Source organism: Rousettus aegyptiacus, unplaced genomic scaffold (genome assembly GCF_014176215.1).
Source record: "Rousettus aegyptiacus isolate mRouAeg1 unplaced genomic scaffold, mRouAeg1.p scaffold_m13_p_3, whole genome shotgun sequence".
NCBI lineage: Eukaryota > Metazoa > Chordata > Mammalia > Chiroptera > Pteropodidae > Rousettus > Rousettus aegyptiacus.
In genome coordinates this window covers 143,601,260-143,614,297 of record NW_023416306.1, presented here as the reverse complement: position 1 = coordinate 143,614,297, position 13,038 = coordinate 143,601,260, and the positions used below count along the sequence as shown (strand labels likewise).

General features: G+C 42.1%; 1 protein-coding gene across 1 annotated transcript in view; it reads right to left on the bottom strand.

Moving 5' to 3' along the window:
- Window positions 1-13,038, bottom strand: part of PRKCH (protein kinase C eta) — a 196,036-nt gene that overhangs the window by 74,884 nt on the left and 108,114 nt on the right. Inside the window, exons 5-9 of the mRNA XM_036217840.1 lie at window positions 10,172-10,260; window positions 9,021-9,150; window positions 6,770-6,897; window positions 3,853-3,996; window positions 3,510-3,683 (exon numbers count right to left, since the gene is read on the bottom strand). Coding sequence (XP_036073733.1) covers window positions 3,510-3,683; window positions 3,853-3,996; window positions 6,770-6,897; window positions 9,021-9,150; window positions 10,172-10,260 — 665 coding nt within the window. The remainder of the gene's footprint in view (window positions 1-3,509; window positions 3,684-3,852; window positions 3,997-6,769; window positions 6,898-9,020; window positions 9,151-10,171; window positions 10,261-13,038) is intronic.

The following is a 13,038-nucleotide window of genomic DNA, read 5'->3' as shown; positions in this document are numbered from 1 at the left end:
TTGGAGATACCTGCTGCAAAACAAGTTCTAAACCCTAATGTGGATGTTATCGCCTGTGGAGGAAAACAAAAATCACCTGGCAGTAACGACTGCCACCTTGTGGCCACATATAAAACTGCCAATACCATGGAAATCCACACAAATACCATGGAAATCCACGTGGTCACTAATATTCTGGTATATTGCAGAATTTATATTTTTCCTGGAAAATTCTGCATTGTATAAGTTGTTTTCACTGGGCTCCCAATCCATTCCAGGTTAATTTCTTGTTCTACTCTACAATAATGTACTCTAATTGTTGGTGACACCTCTGACTGCTTCTATAGAATCACCGGGACTTTCTTTTGTAGGTGAAAGTCCCCTGGAGTTGAGTATGAGACACCTCCTTGTTATTCAAGTAACTTGAAATAACAGCCAATGCATGACCAGACTAGGCTCACTAAATGTCTATTAACTGTCTGACTCAAAGGTTATCAGTTGATTAAGATCATCTAACCTAATGTCACAGGAAACCATCTGCTCTTTAGCTCAGACCCTGGGAAGATGACCTGAGCTGTAGCTGCCCTGCCATTTGATTTATGGTATGAGAAGGAAGCTCAAGCTTGAAACACGGGTACCACCCACCAAATGGTACTATCCCCCTTCGCAAGGGTGTTTCAAGCCTGAGCTATCACCCCACTCCTCTCTGAGAAAACAGCTGGATGAGGCGGGGTGAGGCTGGGAAAGGGCTTTGTGTAGGCAAAGCACAGATCACAGGAAATAGCATTTCAGGGCTACTCAGGTAGAAGTGGAGGACAGTCAGAGCTGGAGCTCCAAAGGAACCACAGACCTCAGACATGAGAACAGAGAATCAGGAGCAAGGTGGCAGGGGCAGCAGGGACAGCAGAGAATCTAGTGCTGCCTGGAGGAGACACAAACCATGAGGAAGAAGGAGTGCAGGAGGAACCATGGCATGAGAAGCTATTAGCTGACCCCCCAGCTCCTTCCAACACGCTTGGCCAGCATAGGAGCACATGCTGTGCATCCCCTTTATATACCTTCTTGTCTCCCAGATTCCAGTCTTCCATGCTCCACCCATTCTCCAGGCTGCACATGAGTCCCTTCCAACAAAGATTTGAACACAGGTGACCTTTCAACATATGCAAATGCTCAGCCTCACTCCCAGTCAGAGAAGTGCAAATTAGAATGCTTAAAGAAACCATTTTTAAATCTCTCTGATCATCAAAATGACAGAGAGCATGCTGTTGATGGGAAGGTGGGGGAAATCGGCCTTCTCACACATGGTCTGAGAGCATGAACTTAGAAATTCAGCAAGCAAGTGGTAAGAGCCTGGGCTCTGCAGTCAGTCTGCTCGCATCACAATCTCTGCCACTTGGAAGCTATATTTCTTTGCCTCAGTTTCCTCATCTGTAAAATGGGAATGATGGTGATGGAACGTACTTCACAAGATTACTGTAAGGCTTAAATGAGATAATACAAATAAATTACTTAGAACAGTGCCTAGTATATCGATGGTGAAATGTTAGGTATCTTTAACCATTATGGGGGAGAGGTTCAATGGGACCCCAAATTTTAAATGCTTATACTTCTGACAGAGCAATGCAACTTCTAGTAGTGTATCACATAGAAATAACAGCACATGGTAAAGATAGAAGCACAAGGGTACTCACATTGACTTAAAAGACCAGGTACAAACTAACCTAGAGCAACAGGAAACAAGTTAGATAAACTGTGTCATGGTCTTAAAATGCGGCCATTAAAAATAAAAAAGTGAGGTGGCTAGGTATATACAAATATTAAACAATCTCAAAGATATATTACTACATTTTCACACACAAAAAAAAGGTATAGAATGGTGGGCAATGTATAGTACCGTGTTTTTTAAATAAACATGAATGCATATATGTGGTAAGAATGTATGCTGTCATGCAAAAAATTCTTTGAAAGGCTACACATGAAAGTAATAACAATTCTTGCTTTCAGAGAAAGGATAGGGATATTTGGAGGATGCTTATATTACCTACTGCAAAAAAAAAAAATAGTTTTATAGTTGAAAAATACAATCTGATGTCATTTCTCTATTTAAATTTCCTCTATTTGCTCGAGACTAAAATCCATGCTTCTTAACACAACTTACAAGGCCCTTCACGGGCTGGCCCTGGTCACCTCTGCAGCTTCCATTCTCGCCATACTTCGGCCTCCATACTGCACACACACTGAGCTATATTCACATCTCATGTCCGCGCTCTCTGCTACACCCGTGCATATGCTGTTACCCTACCTGGCACCTTCACCTTCACTCTTTTTGCCGAATTCCAACGCACCTTTCTGGTTCCAGCTTTGCTGTTACTTTTCCTGCACCACCTTAACCAGGTGGGATGTGCTGAGGCTGCTCCCACCACACCCTCTACTGCCCTGACAACAGCATAGACAAGGGACATGTCCGAAATTCAGTACCAGAATGTCTTCTGACTACAAGAAGACTCTGAAATATCTGTGGCAGACCCTCTTGGTGCCTTCTCAGGAGCCATCTTTCCTCTTCATCAACAGCAGAAGCCCAGTTCTGAGCCCAATGCTAACTCGGCTGCACAGTGCCCTGCCCCAGGGCATAAGTCAGAGTTGGTGGGAGTCTACCATGGTAAACCAGCTTATCTTGGCTAGATATTCGCTCTTCCAGACTCCTTTGCAACGAAGGATCAACAGGTAACACAAGCCTAGAAAGATTTTTCTCTCCTTGATAAAAGAAGAGTGGCCCATGCAGCCCTTGTGCCCGTTCCCATGTTTCCTGCTTTGGATGCTGCCATCTGAGGTGTAACTTGAGACCCCAAGGAAAAGAGAGGCCCAATGTCACAGAGCAACTAATTCAACTCTAATATTGCTACCAACAGACTCTTCCAGGGAAAAAGTTTATACTAGTGAAGTAAACTCATTCTTGCTGTTTATTCTGTAAACCACTATTGGTTGGGCATTGTTAACTGCAGCCAAAAGCATTCCTAATTGCACATCATTACATGGTAGACAGACTCTAATCCCAAGATCAGTCCAAAGAATCGAGCCAGGTGTCCCTGATTAAGGCCGGGAGCAATGTCTTGGGACACTACAAACCAAGGTGCCCTCTCTGGGTCTACCCTGGTCCGAACTCTTGTTAAGCATTTAGGAGTAGAGTCAAGGTCAAAGTCACCAAGATAAGCAGCCCATGACATTTATTCTTAGACTTCTGTAACCTTCACTCTGCTAGCGAAGACTTACATACAAAGAGCTTTTCGATCTTAGGACACAACCCTCAACGTGACCCTTCTCCAGGACAGCATGAAAGGGATGGTAAATTCACTGGCTTCAACTCTCCACTAGAGGTCATCAGAAGTCACTGAGTACCTTCATGTGGCCCTACCATGGGAGCTCATCCCCCAAAGTTTCTGACATACTAATTTATAAAATTTTCAACATCTTATTGTCTCAACTCTTTAAGAAAGGAGGCCATGGAGGCACTGAATGCAAGTCATACTTACAGGGGTCTGAAAGCAGCAGAACAACTGAGTGAGGAAGGGGTGATTGCGTGCCAAGGACAGGATCCTTTTCTCAGTCATTGTGCACTCCACATCGTCATCCTGCAGGATCACGTCCTTCTTTAGCACCTTCACGGCATAGAGGTCTCCTGTTTCTTTTATTCTTGCGAGCATCACCTACCGCAAAGCAGGAGGGAGCATGAACTCTTGAAGTTCTTAAGGAATGGGTATACACCGGGCAAAAAGGGAATGGCATGTGGGAAATGTGTGTATACATATGCACACACCCAAACAACACACATGTAACATGCCTATTTTAACCCAAACAGTGAAAACCAAGACTCACCTTCCCAAAGCTTCCCTTCCCCAACACGCGGATGAACTCAAAGTTGTCGATACCAAATCGGTTGGAAGAATTAACCCCCACCCCATTTCCTTCTTTGGTGCTCTCCTTTCCCTGTCGTCTTAGAGTCGATCTGGAAACGAGCTTCTGCAAAGAAGGGAAGGAATACAGTGTGGGCATGAAGCACTTACAGATGAAGAAGACCTTACTTGCAGCCCCACCCTCATTATAACACATGGGTAAGAAACCTGACATGTGGTCAAGTTCTCCCATTCAAAACCATTTCCACATTAGCTCCTAATCTGTGTTTACTGTATCTGGGAAAGAATCAGTTAAAGTATATCCAAGCCCACCGAGTTTCAGTTTGTGCTCAAATGGGTGTGTATAGAGACGCAAACCCAAGACCGGTCCCTCTGGTTTCTTGCGACTGCTTTCTGCAGGGTGGTTGCATCCCAAGAGCACCACCTGGTGTCCACTTCCCAAAGAGAGGTTTTCACGTTTTCTCAGAGGACCAAGTACCACTCCATACCAAGACATGAGTGAATCAAGCAACATTATTTACACAAGATTTTAAACAGTTACACACATATACGCACATCTGTTCTCCCACTTGATTAATTTTTTAATATAATAAAATTGTTTCATAACACGTTTTTAACATTTTTTTCATGTGTATTTTCCATATCTTTAAATATCCTCCAAGAACATGAGTTTAAAGGCTGACCAATAGTCCATTTTGTGGGTATATCACCATTTATTCGCTAATTCCCTACTTTTTGAAGTACATACTATCTCCCATATTTTAGTAGTATAAATAACGCCACAGTGAACATTCTTGCATTCAAATCTTCAAAGCGGGGATTAGGAGTCTAGATTTTCAAGCATGCTGCCTGAGTTCAAATCACAACTCTGCAACCTAACCCTCTGACCTTGGGCAAGTTACCTACTCACCATCGCTGTGCCTCAGTTTCCTTTTCTAACAAAGGGGATGTTACAGCACCAGCTGCTCGAGTTATTATGAGGATTAAATGAATAAATGCATACCGAGCACTTAGATCGGAGCTGGCACATTCAATGAAATGAGCTGTGTTGTCATCACGATCGTCACGATCTCATCATAATTAAGATAATGTTCCGAAAACCAAATCCTTTAAGCCAAAGTGTTAATTTTGAAGACTTCTGCTACATAGTCCGCCTGTGCTCTAAGAAGGCTGACACCGGTGCAATGAGGATTCCAATCTCACAACACTGAACCAGAAGTGCGGCCTCCTTAGTGGGCTCTACAGTCCCATCACGGAGAGGGTGCTACCTAAAGGCAAGGTGACTTGCAGATGTTCACCTTGGGACATTTATAATACAAGCTACCACCAAACAACAGATCAAAAGTCTAACATCCTGGAGCTTTTGACCTATTTAGATGTCTTTAAAAGCTTATCTGGGGCAACTTCTGAGCAATGTTTGCAATAAACAGTGTGTAATAGCCTGAAACTATTACCTACTCAACCCGATAAAACAGCGACAGCAAGATATAAAATGGATCATCACAAAAATCCAATTGTTTTAATAATTTCTCCTCCAGATCTCTGATCATGAATTTTTCAAAGAGAGAAAAATTTTACCAGCTTGAATTATACTTCCTCCACTTAAATACTTCCCCTGGTTGGACTGGCCCTGGTAGAAAACTCTAAGCCAGTGTTCCTCAAATTATTTTTAACCCATTCTTCTCTTTTGATAGACAAGTTTCTCTGTCTCCTTTTAACGTACTGTCAAGTAACAGGTACCTTTGGTTTTTCCACTATTAAATATCATAATATTAAAGATATTTGGTTCAAATGACATATGATAAATGGCACTGTCCACTCCTAAATGGTCTAGCTTATTCCCATAGTATTTTAGAAGCCCTGGTGTGGTCTGAATCCTTAATCTCTGCTCTTCAGGAACAGCTATTTGCGTATTAGAAACCCTCCTCATGGTATTAGCATCCTGCCTATCTATTCACAAAATGGACGGGCTTTGATGGACTCTGCCAATGCCTTCTTGAAATATCAAAAAAAAACACAATGCCAGTCCAAGTCCCCGATCTACCAGGTACCCTTCAGTAAAAAGGCAAGGGGATGGCTGGTGCTGATGTGTTCTGGATAACCAAGAACCTGACAGTGATTGTGCTTCCTCTCCTAGGCAGGCGCCCAGAAATATTTCACAGTGAAGTCTAGAATTTTCCAGAACCAGCCATCGAGCTACACCTTTCGGAAATCAACCACAGCCATAGCTCTTTCTCAGCTCTCTGCAGACACTGCTTAGGAAGGCAGCAATAGGATGTGGGCTTGGCAAGTGGCTTACACCCTAATGGATGACAGTGGTGGTGGTGGGGGTGTCACTCAGGGAGGTGGCAAAACAAAACTGGCCAAGGCAACTGACACAACTCCACCCACTCCTGGGAGCTGAGAGGAAGGAACTCCTATCTGTCACTAAATGTCAAAAATAAATTCACAATCTATAACAAAAACTGCAGAACTGCCGGATTCCAGGGCTGTGGAGACCCTGAGAGATCTTCAGATTCAACCCTTCCATAACAATGGAAGCTGAGGCCCATCAACTGCACTGCCAGGGGCCTAGCCAGAGCATTGCCCAGACCCCCGGATTCCAAGCTTTTTACCAGACCGCAGCTACAGGAAGCAGATTAAAAAAAAAAAAAAAAAAATCTTTCTGCTTCTTGCTATATCTGCATGCTCATTATTTCTTGTCTCATAACGGTATATCGAATCTGATTTGTGGAACAAAATGCTCTCTGAAAATACAACAAATCTGTTTATTGCGTTTGCCGAGATTAGAAACTTTGATTACGCCACATGTGCTCATTCGGGGTTACCACATCTGAACAACTTCTAAATTACAACAGATGAAAAAAGCAAAGTCTCACCGAGGTTGGAGAAATATTTCCGGGTTGGAGGCCCATCCCAGCCAGAGTCTTGGCTAGTTCCACTGCGTTCACCCCACAGTTAGGAGCCACGTTTGCCTGACATCGGATGTGTACATTCATTTTACATACTGGAGGAAAAAGAAGGGGGTCCACATTCAGAAAGGAGCCAAGTCAACATGTGCTGCGAAAGAGAACTTTGATAACCTGAAAGATGACGACGGAGGAACTGTCCGGGCTGAACGGTGCCATCTTCTCATAAAATTAAACTTACACTCAACGATCTCTGACATTTTTATCTATTTCGGTTTTGTGCAGAAGCGGAAAGCCTGGCACACTGAAGAATAATAAATTTCGAATACATTTTTTTTTCCATGACTTGATGAAAGACATCCATCTAAATCATGTGTGACAGTCACTGCTGACTTAACAGTGTGATTCAATAGAGGGATCAAGACGTTCATCAGTGTGACAGTTCAGTCAATTGAGTAACAAGGAATCATGCCAACTGACTTTATGGTTTTCCTTCTCTCTAAATAAAAAGGTAGCAGTCTACATGTCACATGCAGATCGCTGTTCGGACAGGATAGAAATGGTGTTTCTGAGAGAAAAGCTAAGTGAAGCTTTCTTTCTGAGTATTGTTGTGGTCGGCAGCCCTCATGGCTCAGAGTGTGGCATCCTGTGGGCCTGCGGTTCTCGGTGCTTGCAGCCTGTGGTTCTAACCTTCTTTATGGGGGAGAGAAAAAAAGCATGGTTTTTAAAGGTCACGGTAAATGGCAGTTGGAAGAGGAAAGTGAAGCAAGCTAAGCGCCTGTGCACAGGAAGCCGACCTGGGACGATGCAGACCAGAGGTTTAATCAGCAGAAAGTTCTGGTGCAGTTTCTTCACGGGGGCCTGCTGAAGGGAGGTGTCACTGACGCAGCAAGCAGTGAGTCCTTGTGTCTGGAGTGTCCCTCCATCTTTGGAAGTATGCGCAGATTTAGGTTTGGTGGGGCCTGAATTTATGTACCTTAGGATGTAATTCTCTTTAAGAAAAAGAATCCCTACTCAAGTGAAGAGCTCTGGAAGGTGCCCTTGCAAGGAAAAGGGCCTGAGGCTTAAGCTTCAGTGGTTTCACGGGAAACCCACCCCTCTCAGGAAAGCTAGTACAGAGACGCACAAGCCTACAGTGGCCTTTCGAAAGCAGCATGTGACTATAAAAGCAAAAATTATATAAGCTGGACTAGTGCAGGTGTGCTACCCTCAGGGCCACCAGGGACAAGAATGAGGCAGATGAGCCCCACGCATGGCTCTGCATCAACAATTATACAAAAACCAAAAATGACTTTCATGCTGGAAACCCACACCCAGGTCAGACCGTGCAGCACATGACCGAGCAGCGCCTAAAACAAAGCTATACGTGAGCCGGCTGCTGTTTTAACTATACGAAAAAAATAATAAATGGTGTTCTAGAGACTTAAAAGAATGTGCCCTTCTTAAAAACAAGTGACTGGTCCCTTTTTGTTGACAGAAGGAGGCTTGGTAATTCCAAGCTGTCAATGAAAGTTAGTTAATGTCAACCCTGCCTCCCCATGACAGCCACTCAATGGGAGATGACTCAAGGCCAAGAGCTCCCCGATTTCTGACAGAACAAGAGTCATTTCTTACTCCAGATCCCTTGCTGAGGCAAATGCTCTAGGTTCCACTGGGCACAGTTAATAAAGTGTAGGCCCATGGCCAAAGCTTAAGTCTCCTTCATTCCACCTACCCCTCCAATCCCTACCCCCTGAATTATTCCTTGAGAAGACGCAGGGCAGCTCGAGTTATGCTTTTACAACCCAATTCCTGCTTATTTCCAAAGAGGCCATCAGACCTACTCTCCTGTCAGTTCTTACTCATAACCTCGGCTTCTCTTTGGGCCACCTCACTCACTAACCCCTTCCACCTCTGACCAAGATCCCATTTTTCTCTTCTCTCAAATACCTATTAAAACACACAATGACCAGTATTCACTCAGCACTAAATAGATGGTAGCCAGCTAGCTGGAACATTGAATTTAACAACTGACTTAATATTCTACAGTTAGGAAATCTATGAATCAGATGTAGCTCTCTTTCCAAACCTGACAGGGACATATAATTATATAAATAGTAAGATGTTAATGTACAAAATATCTAAAAGCATCAGTTCTAGGTCAGATTCTGAACCTATGAAATTCCAAAAGCTCACGCGCGGTGTTCTCATGAAGTGGGAACCCCGTACCCCAGCAACTCACTTTTACACTGAAGTCCTTGTCGCATTATCCCCCAGAGCAGGGAGCCACAGTGATCGCAGAATGTTGGCACTTTGTAGTTGTGGATGCTGAACTTGTGTGGGATGTTGATTCCAAACCTCTGTTCAGCAATCTGTAAAAAGGAAATAGGACAAGGGCTGAAAAGTTCCACACCAACATCTTTTGTGAAAACTGTAATAGGAGCCTGTCAAATGCAGAGTGTTACTATGACACCTGGGCTGGGTATATTATTTTACTGCTCAGCCATGATTGATCACATGGACCTTACTAAGCAGACTAAGTACGTTTTCTAATGAACAACAATGGACAGAAACATGAGGTGTACATTAGATTGTTCATCATTTGGGGGATAAAAAGAAGAGAAAATTTTCAATTCATCTTTTATTTTTGGACTGTATTTCTCTTCCTGCCTACGTTCTCACACTCATGTCTACTTCCTAGAACCTTCTACCCTTAGAGTTAAACAGGTCTTTTATAGGCTGGATATACTTGCTATCACCACAAGTTCTTTCAGAAATTGTGTCACAAGGTGAGGGTGTGGGGAGAAGGTGACACCCAGAGGGCATGGAACCACAGAAAGCATTCACTCCAAAGACTGGAGGGAGCCAACAGTCACCTTATTTAAGAAGCACAATAACACACTCCTCGCATCAATTCTGTCTTGAAGTATTGATCCCATTTTAAGATTGAAGCAGAGAGAGTAGCTAGCCAGCAGAGGCTGGGTCTGCATTCAAATCCCGGTTATTTGAGGTCAAACTCAGGGTTGCTTTCACTCCCTCCAAATCTCTCCCCAAATTAGTAAAACTAAATCCCTATACCTGATACCCAGCTGATCGCTAATGGGATCATCTCAAGGACAGGCCATGCTACATGATTAGAGAAATACAAATGTCATAATAAGAAAAGGACAGAAATTTCAATTCTGATACCACCAATGGCTTCAAGGAATGTGGAAGTGAAGTGGGAAAGAGAGAGAAAAAGAGGAAGCTGGAGGGAAAGAGAGAGAGAGAGAGAGAGAGAGAGAGAAAAAGAGCGCGCGTGTGCGCACATACACACACGAGTACGAGAGAGCAGACATGCCTGTGCACATGAGCTCATGCAGGCACCTAAACAGCAAACTGCTAACCTCTTACCTTTGAATCCACTTTGTTAATATTGTTTTGGCAAGTGCAGGCTGTAACAATTAGATGATGGCAGCGCTTATGGACGACACAGGTGCACACTAGGAAATTAAATTCACAATTATACATTTATCGGAGGCTCACAGACTAGCCAGTTACACCAGAGTCAGCAAGGGCTGCACCAAGCCAAGGTGCTTGATTTGGATGTCTGGCTCACATAATGGCAGCCACTGCTCACCTTTCCTATTCTCTTTACCATCATTCTAATCAGGCCTTTGCTGATGCTCAAACTGTTCAAGTCCTAAGCTTAATTCATTCTTCCTAACTTTAATCCTTCCTGCACTACCTCTAGAGGAATCATCCCACAGTATGGTTCTGGTCATCTTACCCCATGAGCTAAACCTTCAATGGTGTCTCACTGCTAATCAAGAGTTCAAATTTCCCAGCCAGGTTTAGGCCCTCCAGAGCCTACCCCAAGCTTGTCTGTCACCTTTCTTCTATGGGAGCTCTTTGTTCCAATAAAAACTAGACTAGTTTCTCTTCCTGGAATAAGTCTTCACCCTCCCCTGCATGTGCTCCATGTCCTTCTCAATCCCTAGGATAACTTCCTTTCCTATAGCCTAACTAAATCTTAAGCATATAACGAGACACAACTTTAAAAGTCTCTTCCATAAAAGTACACTATCCCTGGCTACCTTTCTAGACTGAAACCATCTATTCCTCCTCCAGTCCCCTACCCTTAGCCTGCCCCCCTCATTCCAAGTTTTTCACCTATAGCCACTAACGCCCTCAGAACTCCCAGTCAGCATGACATCTTGAATAAAGTAGGTGTTCATTAAATATTTGTACAATGATTCAATCAATTGCTTGACTATTCAGAGCTTTCTGAATAGCTTTTTCATTTTCATCCAGACAGTTGACACAGTGCAGGCAGAATCCAGTCAGCCATTAAAGGATGAACATGTGCGATGAAGCAATATGAAAATATACATTATTTTTAAGATCTTTCAAGACACGTGGAAGTTTTTAGGATTAAATTCATAAAGACAGATGACATGTCAGCAAATAGCACTATCTTTTAAAACAAATACAGCTTTCATCAGATTGAATTCTCAGGAGAACCAGATTGAAAGTTCCCAGAGAACTGGTCTTTTTACATGAGTGGATCTTGAAACCATCCTTCGCACAAAAAAAAACCTTATACTCTGAGGCATTTGGGTTTTGTTTTGTTTTTCAGTTAGCTTGGCTAGAAGTTTATCAATTTTATTGATCTTTTCAATGAACCAGCTTTTGATTTAGTGGGTTTTCTATACTGTTTTCTTAAATTCCATTTTACTAATTTCTACTTAATTTTATTATTTATTTTCTTCTCACTTTAAGTTTATCTTCTTTTTCTAGTTTCCTAAGGTGAGACTAGACTTATTTTAGATCTTTCTTCTTTTCTAACATATGCATTCAATGCTATGACTTTCCCTCTGAGCACTGCTTTCACTGCATACCACATATTTTGACAAAATGCACAGTTTTAACACCGTAGGGGTCAGGGCATCATTTCCTTATGCAGTCAAAAATCCATGTATAACTTTTAACTCCTCCAAAATTTAAGTTGTCCCTCAGTATCTATGGGGACTGGTTCCAGGATCCACCACCTCTCCAAACACACATAGATACCAAAATCCACAGATGCTCAACTCCTCTACATAAAAGGGCATAGATCAATGCATATAGTCGGCTCTCTGCATCTGCGAACTCCCAACTGCAGATAAAAACAGTACAGGTATTTTTTGCAAGAAATATTCACATAAGGGGATCTGCAGAAAAGTGGACCCAATGGTTTCAAACTCGTGTTGTTCAAGGGTCAAACATACATTCAATGTCATTTGGTTCAAATATTTTCTTATTTCTTCTTCAGTCTTCTTTTACCCATGTGTTATTTAGAATGTATTGTTTAATCTCCAAATACCTTAGGGCTTCCCAGCTATCTTTCTGTTATTCATTTGTAGCTTAATTCCACTGTGGTTTGAATAGATATTTTTTATAACTTCTTTTAAATTTGTTAAGGTTTGTTTCATGGCCCGGAATATGGTTTATGTTAATAAATGTTCCTTGTGAACTTGAGAACGTGTATTCTGCTGTTGTTAGATGTAATATTCCATAAATGCCAATTTGATCAAGTAGTGATATTCTTACTGATTTTCTGCCTGCTGGATCTATCAGTTACTGAATTATTGAAAGTTTCCAACTATAATAGTTGATTTGTCTATATATCCTTGCAGCTTTACCAGTTTTTACATGTATTTTGATGCCTGTTAGGTGCATACGCATTAAGGACTGTTATATCTTCTTGAAAAACTGACCCTTTTATCATTCCATAATGCTTCTCCTTATTGCTGATAATTTTCCTTTTTCTTAAGTTTGGTTTGTCTATTTGCTTTTGATTAGTGTTACCATGGTATATTTTTCTCCAAGCAGGTATTTTGTCTTATATCTCTTAGCAAGATGTGAACAAACTGACATCTTTATATCTCCTGACCACTGTTCTTTCCTGCTTTTTTCAACAGCAGATGGCCGACTGAAAATCAACCCATCAAATATCCTGGCATTATGCATAAAATGGACCAGAATTGACTGCAGGAAATATCCTCACACTGGATAGATCCAGGCCAAAAAGGGACATAGATTCTGACCTTCGACTATGTTCTCATTTGGGGCTGAGATTAATAGTATAAGGTTAACCATTGTTGTTGTATTGAATATATATTTATTTTTTTCTAAATTTCAGAACTCAACAGAATTGTTCATACATATTAAAGTAAAAATTAGATCCAAGAGTATGTCTTATTCTATCCTAAGGGAAATAATATTTTACCTCACCTCCT